The sequence below is a fragment of the Sinocyclocheilus grahami genome, unplaced genomic scaffold (assembly GCF_001515645.1).
Source record: "Sinocyclocheilus grahami isolate Dianchi unplaced genomic scaffold, SAMN03320097.WGS_v1.1 scaffold541.1, whole genome shotgun sequence".
NCBI lineage: Eukaryota > Metazoa > Chordata > Actinopteri > Cypriniformes > Cyprinidae > Sinocyclocheilus > Sinocyclocheilus grahami.
This window is the reverse complement of record NW_015505720.1, coordinates 46029-62719: the sequence shown is the minus strand read 5'-3', so window position 1 is coordinate 62719 and position 16691 is coordinate 46029. Positions and strand designations below refer to the sequence as shown.

Sequence of the window (16691 nt, the reverse complement as noted above, 5' to 3'; positions counted from 1 at the left end):
CACACACACACACACACACATATATATATAATCACAAGTGGTCAGCGCTAAATACATGAGTAAATGAGGCCTAAAACATCTGTGGTCGTATCACTTAAATCACATACAGAGATAGCCTACTCGCCAAATTTGCAGTGAAAACACTCTTAATGCGTCGCGTATCGTGGAGCTCTGCCTACTCGCTGCACACAAGCAATCATATAAATAACCGGGAGCCGATTAACACAATGTCGCTGTGAGCAGGATTCGAACCTGCGCGGGGAAACCCCATTGGATTTCGAATCCAACGCCTTAACCTCTCGGCCATCACAGCTGCTCCGTTAACACCAGCAAAAACCCAAAGCCCCAAACATCACTCCTTTACTCTAGCATTAGGCTACAGACCCTTTTACCTTCAACAGCTCTTTTTCATAGGAACATAAATTCATTATCAATAGTGATTAAACTTTAAAAAGAGCTGAGGCAAGATAGGACCTGAATTCACGAGCCCTAGGAGATCCGTTAAAAACATGTTATTTTGATTGATTGTTTGTTAAATACATACAGTAGCCTGCATACATATACATAAATGTATATCAAATAATTTTTTTAATTATAAAATAAATAGTGAAAAGGTGGATTCCACTGGCCTGGATGAGTCTTATATATATATATATATCTTTATTATCATTAGACTACATCTCACGTGTGTCCCCAAGCTATCTATTAAACAGATATGATCTTAATCTTAAAAATCCATAACTGCTGTTGTTAGTTGGCTGATAATAGGCCAGCGCACTGATCTGCTAGCATTATGTGACTTATATATTGCATAGTAAATGACATAGACAGTAAGGAAGGGCTGTTGTATACCAAACACCAAAACTTTCTTAGTTAGGATTAGGAGGTAAATTGAATCCCGCTCACAGTTGAGAAGAAATGAGCTAGTTATTACAAGGTGGAAATTTAAGTTCTCAGGTTGTTCCTTGGTAGACTAAGATGTGTGCCACTTGAGATAAAGGTTGATTGAGAGAACTTGAATAAAGGTCAGTTATTTTTCCAGAATAACCCCTCTCACCGCCACATTAGGATCTGAACATCTAATGATTTGGCTATTAAACACCCTCAGATTCCTGTAGAATTAATTTCAGCATGTCACATGTTGTATGTTTTTTTTCTTTCTTGTGACTTTGTTTTTCTGTCTGTTTAGATCTTACATGAACCACTTTTATGCCACACCGAGCAGATCAGCTTCACACAAACCCATCAAAACATCTTTATCGATTTCTTTGTCTCCAAAGTGCGCTTTTGTATTTCAGCCAGCTCCTTTTTGCTTTCAGTTTTCCTTCCACAATTGACTAAAGATCTCAGTGGAGGATCAAGAAAAGGGAATTATTATTTTCAATTTACCAAAATTAGCTGATGTATATACAGTATATCAGGGGTGTTTTCTCCAAATGGTCTATCCAAAATAAACCAAAATAAAACAATGCCAATATTACAAAATATAACATAAAAAATGTATAAATCACTCGTTTTTTTCTAAAGTAACACTGTCCAACAGCTACACAAGCAGGAAAAGTTACAGTGGTAGTCCGTGTCTCTCTCGCCTCCCTTGAGCCCATTGAGTTTTAACAGACCCCCTAAAGCGTGCCGTGAGTTTGTTGGGGGGTAATTGAGAATGAATGGCCCTGTCCCAAATAACACCCTAAACTCTCGCGGTCTTCCTCTGAGTCCACACTTTGGTGATGTATTGTCACTTTGACTGTCGGGTAGTCTGCTGTGGAGCTTGCTTCAGTGCAGGCTCGGCAGAAGTGCACATCGAGGGTGCATAGTGGGGCTATAACGGGGTGCTCGCAAGCAGCCTTCTGAAAGCAAAAATTATGAACAGGGACACCCTACGATCTTGTGGACTTAACGGAAATCCCGCCTCTTGTGGTCGTGCTTGTTTGTGAATCAGTCTGAATGAATATAATGGGAAGATCAATTTTAAAAAGTAAACAGCAAACACACTTAGATATAACCACTTTTAAGTCAAAATAAGACTTAAAATAGCATGGAAACATGAATAGCTGAACATAAGTTCACAAATAAAATATATTGTTTAAATTGATACTGCCTTGAGTTATTATTTTGGAATAAATGTAAAATGCTTAAAAACACAAACTTGATTAGATTCATACTTGGCTTTAATAAATATAATATTGATTACATTGTTAATGTAAAAATAGAATAGTTTTCTTCTTTTTCTTCTTCTTCTGATAATGTAAGTTAGTGCTTATTTAACCAAGAAAATGTGACTGGGACATGCATTTACATTTTCTTTAAGAAAAAAAAAAACAATTTTGAGGACTTTGCCTCTTCATTCCAGAACACCACTGCACACCACTGATATATCAATACAATAGCAGGAATCTTAACATGAAAGAACTAAAGTGAAGAAGAGAAAGAGAAGTTAAGACAACAGGAAAACAAACATGTTCTGCTTGTAAGTTAACATTTCGGTTGTTGTTTGTTGAAAATCTTTCCCAAATATCTTCTGACATCATTCATGATGACTGAAGAAAAGGTTATGTGTTTAGAATGACAAAATGGTGATTCAATATTTTTTAGTGAACTGTACTATTAACAAGTCTTCAACGATAGATGTCAAAAAGTCACCAGTCAAAGCAACTGAACGCCTTCATTCAAGTTCCTAGTTTCTTCACACCACTATTAAATCATTAGTCATTTTCAACAGCAGGAAATTAGAAAAGCGTAACACATTTTTATCTCTACCAGAACATTTCCCTTCCTCAAGCACTAGGAAGGGAGGCTGTACACCTTAATTTAGATGAAATAAATAACAGATCATAAAATATCTGTTACTGTAACTGACGTCGGTTTAATTTCATTAGACCACAATGACGCTATTGATCAAATAAGAGCATTAATGGCAGTCTCTCTCTCGCTCTCTCTCTGTGTATCTTCATTGTGGTTTCCCTTCTGAGCGTGTGTTGTTGGAGCTGCAGACAGGAGAGAAAAAGAGCAATTCATTTTTTTTACCTCAAGGCTCTTTCCTCTGGGCTAATGCTTTGGTCTTGTGAAAGAGACACAAATCCCTGTATCACTGTGCTTGTAAGAAAAGAGCAAACTCTATGACCTCCAATGAGAACCCTCAATAGCCCGCAGAAAAACTGCCTATGATTCATTAACACTAAGATATAATAGATACTAAAATTGAAGCATATCTGAATTAAATACATAAGAAAATATTGTTTTTGTGGTTAACTGAACTATATATGATATAATAAATCATTTGATTATTCATTATTATTATTTTCATTAGTTGTATTCCATATATAACATTAGGGATGTCCAGAGATCTGCAGGTGTTTGAGTCATTGATTTGATTCGTGAAACTACATCGCCACCTTCAGGATAATCTGTGCCATTACAGTAAGTGTCGCGGCTTCACTGTTAGAAATGCCTCTGTTCAGAACTTCAGATATTTTGACTGAGTATGAAATCTACTATTTATCATTTTATGATAGAATCAATCAGAGGTCAATCAAAAATAGTACTGCCAAGAACGTAATTATAGTGCAAAATGAATAGGCATGAAATAAAATACAGTTTTTCAGGACTTTGAAAAATGTGAAACAAATGTTAATTTAGCATCATCTATGTTTTACGTTCTTGTTGAGATCTCATATGGGAGACCAGGGATGGTTGTAACACGGGTCAGTTGTAACACTTCCAATTTTCTCCAATCAGGGACAAATTACAAATCACCTGATTCACTTCACTCATGCTTAGTTTAGTCCTTATTCCAACATATGATGCAGAAGATCCCTGGGGCAGACACAGCAGTCTGTGATAAACTCGTCAAAGTTAAATGATGTTTTGTGTGTATGTGTAGATATTTTTAATGCAAGTTATTAGTGCTAATGTTTTGGTTGTTAGCTATAAGATGAGCTAGTCCATGGCTACAAGACGCTGGGTTAGTTTTAACAACAAGACTCGGGGTTAGCTGTAACATCAATGAAACTTTTAGCAAACTACCCCAAGCAATTTTTAGTTGTATTAGTATGTTTTCTTTGAATTTCAGTATGGCTGAGTCTTAGAAGAGAAAGACAAACTGAGTGATGTCCCTCAGCATTTTGAATTATACAGTAACTGACAGGAACATACGTGCTCACACAAACAGAAACAATGTTCAAGTGTTCAACTTCACTTTATTATGGCCAATTACTATTACTGACAGAAACATGCTTACACACACACACACACACACACACACACACACAAATTATGTTGAAAAAGTCCAAATCCATTTTTTGTCATAATCTTTATTTCATAATGTTACATTTCATCTGTTACAACTAAACCGGACTATGGGGGTGAATTGTAACATTTCACTCCTCATGTTTGAAACTAAACCATGGATTTTCTGTTTGGGCTGCAAATATAACAGCTGTGTCACATAATAGCAGACACTTGTAACTAGATCTGTGATAAACTCATAAAAGTTAAATGATGTTTTGTGTGTATGTGTAGATATTTTTAATGCAAGTTATTAGTGCTAATGTTTTGGTTGTTAGCTATAAGATGAGCTAGTCCATGGCTACAAGACGCTGGGTTAGTTTTAACAACAAGACTCGGGGTTAGCTGTAACATCAATGAAACTTTTAGCAACCTACCCCAAGCAATTTTTAGTTGTATTAGTATGTTTTCTTTGAATTTCAGTATGGCTGAGTCTTAGAAGAGAAAGACAAACTGAGTGATGTCCCTCAGCATTTTGAATTATACAGTAACTGACAGGAACATACGTGCTCACACAAACAGAAACAATGTTCAAGTGTTCAACTTGACTTTATTATGGCCAATTACTATTACTGACAGAAACATGCTTACACACACACACACACACACACACAAATTATGTTGAAAAAGTCCAAATCCATTTTTTGTCATAATCTTACATTTCATCTGTTACAACTAAACCGGACTATGGGGGTGAATTGTAACATTTCACTCCTCATGTTTGAAACTAAACCATGGATTTTCTGTTTGGGCTGCAAATATAACAGCTGTGTCACATAATAGCAGACACTTGTAACTAGTTTGTATCACAGTTTAAATGCACTGACTTAAAAGAACTCCAAGATGGTAATGTCAAAACTGTTACAACCATCCCTGGTCTCACCAATAACTAAAGGCTGGCTCACACAAAGATTTTTTAAATCTTATCTGATTTTCACAATGTGAGACCACACACATAACGATTAAAAAAAAAATCATAATTTAATAATCGATTTAACAGTTTTGTTCCTAAAGTGTGTGGAGTGCCACGATGTAACCAAGACAGCACGCCACACACTAACTGATTCCATTCATACACAACCCGACTCATGACTGACAAGAAATCTCATGTGGTCAAACGTGACTTTAGAGTAAACAATGGTGGCAAAAATAATATGCCCCATTGAAAGAGATAGTACACCCAAAATCTGATAATATAATCTGTAGAAATAAGTTAATCAGGACTTTACCAAGGATTGTCGGAAGAGGAGAATTCGGCTGAAAATCAGCCGGATTCTCTTATAGTGTGTGCCCCACTTCATGCAATACGAGAAAAAAAAAAAAGAAGTATAATACAATACCTGGCATGTGAAATTTTGTTAGCAGGGCTAAGCAATGAGATTAAATGGATAAAATATGCAACAATAAATTAAATAAAAATAAATAACTGGAAGAAACAATGTGAGACCACACACATAACGATTAAAAAAAAAATCATAATTTAATAATCGATTTAACAGTTTTGTTCCTAAAGTGTGTGGAGTGCCACGATGTAACCAAGACAGCACGCCACACACTAACTGATTCCATTCATACACAACCCGACTCATGACTGACAAGAAATCTCATGTGGTCAAACGTGACTTTAGAGTAAACAATGGTGGCAAAAATAATATGCCCCATTGAAAGAGATAGTACACCCAAAATCTGATAATATAATCTGTAGAAATAAGTTAATCAGGACTTTACCAAGGATTGTCGGAAGAGGAGAATTCGGCTGAAAATCAGCCGGATTCTCTTATAGTGTGTGCCCCACTTCATGCAATACGAGAAAAAAAAAAAGTATAATACAATACCTGGCATGTGAAATTTTGTTAGCAGGGCTAAACAATGAGATTAAATGGATAAAATATGCAAAAATAAATAAAATAAAAATAAATAACTGGAAGAAAACTAGTTTGTCAAACGTGTTATGTCAACATACCCACTAGAGCCTTGAATTAAGCCTAAAGAAAGCCAAATATAACCACAGTGTAGATATAAACAGAAAAGGAGATTAAAAGGAAATGGAATTACCTTTCCAGAAAAGAATACTGGCTGTATACCCAAACTAAACAGACCAGCATATTACATCAAATTAATTTCCCCTCAGAAACGCAAACAGACAAGGTATAGTGACATTATTTGTTTATTACTAGTCAGATCTAACCCAAGGTCTTTCGTAATGTAGATTGGAATTATGAACACTGTAGTTACATTCAGTTCATCTGAAATATGACAGGTTCTTCACAAACACTCAAAAAATTAAATTGTTCAACACAGCTCTGTTGAAGAGTTGGGAAACACTTTGGAAAAGTTCCAGGCCCTTTCTTGGAAGAAGTATAATACAATACCTGGCATGTGAAATTTTGTTAGCAGGGCTAAGCAATGAGATTAAATGGATAAAATATGCAACAATAAATTAAATAAAAATAAATAACTGGAAGAAAACTAGTTTGTCAAACGTGTTATGTCAACATACCCACTAGAGCCTTGAATTAAGCCTAAAGAAAGCCAAATATAACCACAGTGTAGATATAAACAGAAAAGGAGATTAAAAGGAAATGGAATTACCTTTCCAGAAAAGAATACTGGCTGTATACCCAAACTAAACAGACCAGCATATTACATCAAATTAATTTCCCCTCAGAAACGCAAACAGACAAGGTATAGTGACACTATTTGTTTATTACTAGTCAGATCTAACCCAAGGTCTTTCGTAATGTAGATTGGAATTATGAAAACTGTAGTTACATTCAGTTCATCTGAAATATGACAGGTTCTTCACAAACACTCAAAAAATTAAATTGTTCAACACAGCTCTGTTGAAGAGTTGGGAAACACTTTGGAAAAGTTCCAGGCCCTTTCTTGGAATGTCCAGCATTGGCTTAATCCTTGTTATTTTCCTTAAATTTAGAACATCCATTAATGGTTCATTCACACAACATACACACTTGATATAATACAACAACAAAAAAAGGCCAGGTAATAGTACCAATAGTCCCAAATTTCCATTTGGGAATCTGTTAAAGCTGCTGACCCTGCAGTAATTTAGATATGCCACCAAAAACAAATGTCGTCATTGCACACAATAGCTATACATGATATTTACAATCACATGGGCCTGTTTAACTCCGACCAGTGGACAAACATTCATGTATCTTTGCATATGTGCTCTCAAACTCTTCAAACAGGACAAGTTATGTGGTCAACAAACTCAAAAGACAGGGGAAAAAAATAAATCAAACCCTGCATTAATCACACATACTTTACATTCAGATGACATAAATAGGTCTCTTTTAAGGTGTGCTGGTAGAGTAAGAAAATAACGTGACATGATTGTGCTGTACAGAAGCTCTTGTGCACTGATGTTCTATACAACACTACTATACAAACCTCCAGAGTCTCCACTGCTCTTAAAGGCCTTTAGTGTCTGCTATACAATCCATTATATACAGATCAGACTTCATTTAAAAGCATTAGGTAGAATTCAGACTCCAATTTGAGGGAAATATGGAGGTCAGTTGAAAATGTTGTTCATTATGGCAGACAGAAGAAACAAGATGCAGATGAGTCAATTTTGTGAGCATCCAGAGACTGACGTAAAAGCGATTCCTGACCGCTATTTCATTCTAACAAAACAAATTTAAGCCTTAAGCTTGCATTTAATTAAGCTTGTTGGGTGAAAAAAAAAAAATCACAAAAACATGTCCGGGTCATATTTAACACCAAAAAATAAAAAATATATATTTTTATATATATATATATATATATATATATATATACTAAAGAAAGCCAAATATAACCACAGTGTAGATATAAACAGAAAAGGAGATTAAAAGGAAATGGAATTACCTTTCCAGAAAAGAATACTGGCTGTATACCCAAACTAAACAGACCAGCATATTACATCAAATTAATTTCCCCTCAGAAACGCAAACAGACAAGGTATAGTGACACTATTTGTTTATTACTAGTCAGATCTAACCCAAGGTCTTTCGTAATGTAGATTGGAATTATGAAAACTGTAGTTACATTCAGTTCATCTGAAATATGACAGGTTCTTCACAAACACTCAAAAAATTAAATTGTTCAACACAGCTCTGTTGAAGAGTTGGGAAACACTTTGGAAAAGTTCCAGGCCCTTTCTTGGAATGTCCAGCATTGGCTTAATCCTTGTTATTTTCCTTAAATTTAGAACATCCATTAATGGTTCATTCACACAACATACACACTTGATATAATACAACAACAAAAAAAGGCCAGGTAATAGTACCAATAGTCCCAAATTTCCATTTGGGAATCTGTTAAAGCTGCTGACCCTGCAGTAATTTAGATATGCCACCAAAAACAAATGTCGTCATTGCACACAATAGCTATACATGATATTTACAATCACATGGGCCTGTTTAACTCCGACCAGTGGACAAACATCAAACACACCTGAACAAGCTAATCAAAGACTGAAGGGTTACTAGAAAGCTACAGGCAGGTGAGTTTTAATTAGGGTTGGAGCTGTACTCTGCAGGGCTGCGGCTCTCCAGGACCGGAGTTCGCCACCGCTGATATAGGTCTTTGATTTCATGTCCAGGTCATATTTCACCCCTAAATCAAATGTAGTAGTAGTAATAATAATAATCAAACCATGAAGAAAATATACACCTAATTGTAGGACCATCGTGACTATATGTGAGAAACCATAATAAGAAAGATTATTTTTTTCACATTAAAGGAAAGAAAATCAGATGTTTCGGTAATACAGTAATAAGAACAGGTGATCAAAATGTGCTTAATTGTCAAAAATAATCCATGAAAATCAATCAATGAAAAAAATGGTCTGTGACTTTTTTTTTCACATTACAGGAAAGTGAGTGAGATGTTTTGGTAATACGGTAATGATTATTTGTGGTCAAAATGTGCTTACGTTTCATAAAAATAATGTCAATCAATGCAAATAACAAAAAAAAAAAGCTTAATTTTCTTTGTGCAAAATATAAAATAATATATATATATATATATATATATATATATATTTTAAATACAACCTGGACATGTTCCTGAAACATTAGGAGGATGCGTAAATCAAATCACTGATCATTTCTAGACATATAAAGACATGAATTCATTCAGAAACCAGAGGTAGCATATAAAGATTTGTGTTTCACCACAAGTATTTCTCTCTCTATGATCCAGTTTGTCCAAAAATGCAGTTGCGATGTGAAAAACAGGCTGTTTTCACTAGCTGTTTCCAAGAAGTGTCCACCACAAACCCTTGGACCCACAGACTCGTACAGGCAGACAAACAGTGACCGATCTAAAAGCACTTATGGAACTTAACTTGTGTTCCAATACATTTTTTTTCCCTTGAGGCAATGCATTTTTAGAGGAAAAAAGTATTTTCCTTAAAACTGTCAATTGTCTCATTCCCTGACAGTCACACGTTAAATGAGAGATGGTCTGACTGATATGACTTATCACAATAAACATACAAATAAAAACTTATGATGGGTCTGGAAAACATCAGTGGATTTCGAGAAACTTCCCTCATCTTCTAAAATTGCACTTGATTCAGTTCTCCAATGAAAACTTCTGAAACAAGGCTGAACTAAAACATTTTTATCAGATGAAGTATTAAAACATTTCCAGGAGTTAATTTAAAAACTCAACCCAGTTACCAATTGGAAATGAATATAAATAAATGACAGATGCATCTAATAATTCAAAACAGGAGCAAATTAACCTGTGGAACGCAAATCCTAATGAATTGACCTAATGGAGTGAATCTCATGAAATCGATCAAGAACATGACCAGGTCATATTTCATCCCAAAATAAATTAGATTTGACAAAGAAAATGAAGCCTTTTGTTAGTCCCATTAAGATTTAAGTGTTTTTTTTTTTTTTTTTTGCTGTGACCACTGAGCTAATTTCCCACCCAGTTCTCATTACCATAATGCAAAGAAAGGTGCCATATTTAAAGGGATAGTTCACCCAAAGATGACATTTTTGTCATCATTTACTCACCCTCATGTCGTTCCAACCCTGTAAGAAACACTGGAAGTGAATGGCTACCAGCAACTGACTGGTTACCAACATTCTTCAAAATATCCTTTTTTTCTTCTTTCTGTTGAACAGAAGAAACTCATACAGGTTTGCTACATAATGAGGGTCAGCAAATGATGACAATTTTCATTTTTGGGTGAACTATCCCTTTATATTGAGAAATATCATGCTTAAATTTATTGTACTGATTTTTTGCCAATTTACAAGTAAGAATGTCTTGTATTACACTATTTATATTGCAATACAGTAGAAGTATAAATTAGAGTATGACGGTAAAAAATATTCAAAATGCTAATTATTAATCTCAAAATAAAACATTGACATTGCAGTAATGAGAATGCCGATGTAAAAAAGTATGTATATATGCATGTTTGTGTGTGTGTGTATATATATAATGTTTTGGGATAGATCATGACTCATATTTTCATGATATTCACCCAATAATGACAAAGCAGAAATCATTTGAAGCATTTCTGTTCCTTGTATTTTCTCCTACACTGAGAATTATGGGTTTAGTTTATTAGGTTACGGTTCTATTAGGTTAAAGGGACCGTCTGCAATCATATCACACTGAATCTGAATGAGGCATTTGAAGTTGCTGTAGTCTCACTGTCTTTTGCTGTGGACTATCTCTCTTGTTCGTCAGAGCTGGCCTTATGCCCCGCCTCCTCAGTGGGCGTGTCCAGTACTGGATTAACAAATCCCTCAAAGTCCTCGTCGGCATGGTCACCGCTGTCCTCGGGATGTGCACTTACAAAGTCGTTCTCCCACTCCAAAGCGTTGGAGTCCTCAGAGGTGGGGCCACTGTCCAGCTGTTTCCCGCCGGGACGAAGTGCCGCCCGTAAAATGTCCTCCTCTGTTTTGGAACGCTCCCATGCAGGTCCCATCCGGTTCACTCCTGTATAATGCCACATATCAATTCATTGAATTATGAATTATGTTAACTGCATTTGCTCCGTTAATTCACTACTGAACCATTATGAAGTACATATTAGAAGGATTTCTGAAGGGGCATGTGACACTGGAGTGATGATGCTATAATTCAGCTTTGCATCACAGGAATAAATTACACTTTAAAATATATTACAATAGAAAATAGTTATTTTAAATTGTAATAATATTTTAGAATATTATTGTTTTATACAATAAAACGGTGATAAAACTGCTTTACAAAAACTACAAAGTTTTTCAGTACAAAAATGTCTGAGAACTTCTGAAATCTTCACAATAATGTCTCATTTGTAATATTTAATACAGTAGATAACATGAACTAACAATGAGCAATATATTTTTACAAAATGTATTCATGTTTGTTAAGATTTGTTGAGGTAAAACTTTCCTTGTTTGTTCACATTGCATTGATGTTATAAGACACAAATGCTGATTTTGTAAGTTTATTAATAAATGTTAAAATTTGCATGAACCTGTTTTTTTAGCATCACTGATATACTATTATAGATTTTGTTCATATTTTGAATTATATATTTTTTTAGATATTGTTTTCTCTTTCATTTTAGTTATTAAGTTGTATTAATTTGGTTGTATTCTTGTCATTTTTATTATTTGTCTTTAAATACACACACATATATATACACATATACATACATACATATATATATATATATGTGTGTGTGTGTGTGTGTGTGTTTAAAGACAAATGTGTATATATATATATATATATACATACTTTTTATTAATTGTTATTTATTAGTTTTAGTTATTTTAGTACTTCATGTTAAAATAAACAAAAATGAGAAATTAATGTTTAATTTAATCCAAGTAACAATGTTTGTTTTATTCCAAGTAATAAAAACATTTATTTCTATGGCTTTACGTTTAGTTTTAGTTAACTATAATAACCCTGGCATGAACGAAGATTAATAAATGCTGCAGAAGTGCTGTTCATTGTTAGTTCATGTTAACTAATGTAGTTAACCAATCTTAAATGAAAACATAATGCAAAGTGTTACTAAAATGCTGAAAACAAATGTCTTGCCAGACCTGACTTGGATGTGGCATTTAAAGGCCAACTCTAACTGGCATGTTGTGACTTGACTTCAGCATAATTTGTATAATAAATGATTACTGAATGCAGGAAGCATGTGTTCTGGAGCTTCAGTGAATTCACTCACCCTCCTCATCCTCCCACTCCAGGTCCAGTGAGGTGGCGTCAGTCTTACTGGTGAAGTCCCAGCTGCTCTCTGTGTTTGGGGTCACTACATTCGTCTCAGAGCTGAGTCCTTAACATACAGAAAGAAAAAAAGAAAAGATTTTAGCATTTAGAGATTAATATTGTTTCATTATAAACATTTCATCATAAAAGTATTCTGTAGTATTGTAATTGAAATGTGTTAATGGGAACTCACTGTTACTGCGAAAGGCTTCAGATTGAGCCTTCACACTCTGCAGGTACACCTCAAACTCTGCATCTGACACTTTGCTGCAGAAACACACACACAGTTATATCAGCCGCTGCTATCACCACCATAGCTGCATTTAGAGAGATTGTGGACAGCCTTGTGAACCTCTTACTACAGTAAAACTGTAAAACCCCTAGTACACTTTTTTTGTGAGCTGAACCCCTTCAACATAAAATGTGCACGATTCTCTGGTGTTGGTTAATGGTAACATGACATGAAGATAAACAACTTAATATTTAATCTTTTTTTCAGCAAGGCTTTTGATTGTTATTAGATTTTTTTTTGTTTAGGATTGTTAGTTTTAGGTGGAGGTTTTCATGGAAGCAAGTTAATTTTAGTTGTATATGCATTAAGTGCTGAGTTTATTCACAAGCCGTTGATTAACATTTGACGATGGACCAACGTTAAAAGGGTCATATGATGCGATTTCAAGTTTTCCTTTCTCTTTGGAGTGTTACAAGCGGTTCGTGAATAGATAAGATCTCTAAAGTTGCAAAGACTAAAGTCACAAAGCAAAAGAGATATTCTTTATAAAAGACTCGTCCACGCCCTCCTAAAACGCCTCGTTTAGACACGCCCCCACACGTCTACGTCACGATGACTGTAAGTACGCTTTCATATTTAAAGCATTTGCCACTGATGATTCAAACACGAGTTTTAAGCAGTGTAGAGTAGCGCTTGTTGTTTGTCGTTTCTCCGATCACAAATGCAGACATGGTTTTATGTTTACGCGGCGCGATGCAACGACAGTACAAGTCATTATAATCAGTGCTTACTTATGTCCCCACTGGATGCAACAAATGCCTCGTTTATAATGGGTTTTATTGGTTGTCTTGTTGCGCCAGGCGCTCGTCGATGCCGGGACACAGCATCATATGGTAAGGGGCGTAACATTTCCGTCACACGCTTGAGGTATTCGGCCAATCACAACGCACTGGATAGCTGGCCAATCAGAGCACACCTCGCTTTTCAGAACGATGAGCTTTGTAAAAATGGACGCGTTTCAGAAAGGCGGGGCATAGAGGAGAAAAAATTAATGTACAGTATGTAGAAAATAATGTGTTTTTTAACCTTAAGCCGCATAAACATTTCATTACACCGAATAATGTTATTTTTTTGGCAACGTCATATGACCCCTTTAAGGACCTTCAATCCTGTTTATAACTATTCAATGCATGTCACAATATACAGTGGGTACGGAAAGTATTCAGACCCCCTTAAATTTTTCACTCTTTGTTATATTGCAGCCATTTGCTAAAATCATTTAAGTAAATTTTTTTTCCTCATTAATGTACACACAGCACCCCATATTGACAGAAAAATAAGTACATTTCAAAGATGAGTCTAATTTTAACAAAAAAAAAAAAAACATGATATACAATCCATAACTTACAAACTCAAGCAACTACTCCTGCTTAAATCAGAATGTGTTAGAAATAAATTACACAGAGCTGAAGGCGTATCATAAATGAAAGGGGTGTGGCTGAATGTTAATGGGCGGGGTTAAGAGAAGGGCTGGGCGTGCTCAGTGCGAACGCCTCACCTCCTTTAGCTTTTGTTCCATAGTGAGCCGCGCTGCTTCGCGCTGGGCTGCAAAAACAGCCTCCTCTTCTAGCCTTAACTTCTCCTCTTCTGCCAATAACTGGGCAGAAATCACAACAGAAAGGGAAGATTAACTAAACTCAGAAACAAAAGCAGGGGCGAAAAACCAAAGCAATGGAAAACAACAAATGAAAGCATAAACTTAACGTAAGCTCTAACTTAAAAGTAAACATTGTTTTGTGGCAACATGTTTTGAACTTGACCATTCAAAAGTCACATGACATCGATCCATTTTAGTTTAAAAGCACATGTTTGGCACATTTGATGACCTGCTGTACCTCTGCATTCAGCTTTTCGTCAATCAGCGCCTGTTTGTCTGAGATGGCAGCATAGCGATGCTCCTTCAAGTGACTGATCTCCTCATCGCTGATGGGTCTGGAGCAATGACGGGAGAGAGAGTTGAGTTCAGAGTCTCCATCAACCAATCAAAATCTATCTGACCTCATGCTATGTGAAGCACTGATCTGAGAGGAATGTGACTAATTACAGTCCTAATTTGGTCATTAAATGGCTAGTCTTGGCTATCTGTTCCACTTTACTTATCCAGGCCAAGAGCCGACCACTTTGACAGGAAAAGAAAGGTTCACCATCAGTGAATATCCATAGTTCCTTTAAAGGGGTTAGTGAACCCAAAAATACCATATCATCATTTACTCACTTTCTCAAAAGAGTCAAGATTAAATATTATCATACCTGGGGCAGCTTTGTGAGCTCTCACCCTGAAAAAGACGACAAAAGTCTTGACGTCTAAGCAAAAGTGGAATATTGTAAAATCATGAGTGTGGTACTGTAAGTGTGCCCTCACCTCATCGCTCTCCACAAGGTTCTCAAACTGTAACAGAGCGCACAGAAGTCACTCAAAATGCACAGAGTTGAGAATATTGTATAGTTTATATAATCTTCAGTTTTAAATTATGATGAATGTACCTCAACGGTATAGTGTTCCCCAGCTGTGCTGCTTCTGAAGTACTTTGACCTATTGGCAAAACAAGCAGTAACCAGCCATCAGGCCAGGCAGGTTATACGTGAGGTAGCACTTTCAAAAAATTGTGAGATTCTATTCTGAGAAGCATCAGATGGAGACTTTGCTTCTCCAAACAATAATAGTAATAATCAAAGACTTTATAGACAAAATATATATATATAAAAAAGAAATAGTGGGTATAAAATATGCACTGTACTATTTTAGATCTACTATACGAATTCGAATATAAATAAATAGCAAACGATGGCACAGGATGAAGTCCCAGGGATTCACAAGAGGACTCTGGGCGGGGTCCTGAGGTCAGACATCAACATAAGTCTGAATCATTCAAGCGAGTCGGTTCGTTTATAAAATGGATTGGAATCATCACTCATAAGTGTGAAATGAAAAGGTTCCTGTGTTTATGTCATTGTTATGTATTCAGTAAATGGTGTAATAAGCAAATATGTGTAATTACATACTTTAATCACAACATGAGTCGCTGTTCTTCCAAAGAGTCAAGTGAGTTACACACACATTGAATCAAGTGAATCATTAGAAAGAACCGTTTGAAAAGAACGATTCGTTCACGTAATGAACTTCACTAATGTAATGGAGCTGCTATCAGTTGCATTCTACTTACCCAAACTCTGCGCATTTAATGTAACTGTAAAGCTGTACTAATAGTCAACTCTTTTAAACGGCTGTTCGATTGTTTTCCAATGCAATGCACCTGACAGCCGGCGAATTATGCTGCCAAAGATCACAGATACCATTTTTAAAAATTCATCATCGATAACAAGCCCCATGCACGACTCACCCTCCTCCTCTCTGTATCCTGTTTGCTTCCCTTCTAAAGAGCCCAAAACATTGAGCCCAGCAGTTCCCCATGGCATGCACGAATCAGGTGTAGGTATCAGCTACTCTTCCATTCCGGATCCATATGCTGCTTCTTTGCGCACTGCTCTGGACGCGACGAATTTATTCTGCATGACTTGCACAAGCGCGAGCACGCGGCCGGTTCACGCAGGTGAGTCACCTGCGGACACGTCGCTCGCGCAGCGGCATCATGCATCCATGGCTCGCATTCTCAGCTCTGGCCTAAAATCCTCTATTGTTTCTTCTTCCTGACAACTCATACATGTGATTCATGTTTAAACTACGGCAAGTCGCGAGGTTCAAGTGCTGTAATGACGTTTCCGAAACACTGGAGGCCGACAGAAGACGTACCAAACGTGGTTCTTCATCTTCTTCTTCTTCTTGTACGATTTAATGGCGGTTGACAAGCCAACTTATGGTGTATTACCGCCACCAACTGGACTGGAGTGTGAAGTATTAACG

General features: G+C 36.1%; 1 protein-coding gene and 1 non-coding gene across 2 annotated transcripts; both read right to left on the bottom strand.

Moving 5' to 3' along the window:
- Window positions 1-231: 231 nt before the first annotated feature.
- On the bottom strand, window positions 232-313 carry trnas-cga (transfer RNA serine (anticodon CGA)). The gene has a single exon. It is a non-coding gene; the product is annotated as a tRNA-Ser (tRNA).
- A 10426-nt stretch (window positions 314-10739) lies between these two features.
- LOC107555635 (AP-1 complex-associated regulatory protein-like) lies at window positions 10740-16479 on the bottom strand. The gene is made up of 10 exons (XM_016238498.1): window positions 16171-16479; window positions 15314-15362; window positions 15192-15218; window positions 15080-15105; window positions 14665-14761; window positions 14328-14426; window positions 14194-14195; window positions 12731-12804; window positions 12497-12604; window positions 10740-11262 (listed from the first exon to the last, which is right to left on the bottom strand). The coding sequence occupies exons 1-10, from the start codon at window positions 16239-16241 to the stop codon at window positions 10991-10993; spliced, it is 825 nt and encodes a 274-aa protein (XP_016093984.1). The 5' UTR covers window positions 16242-16479; the 3' UTR covers window positions 10740-10990.
- Between the last annotated feature and the right edge of the window lie 212 nt (window positions 16480-16691).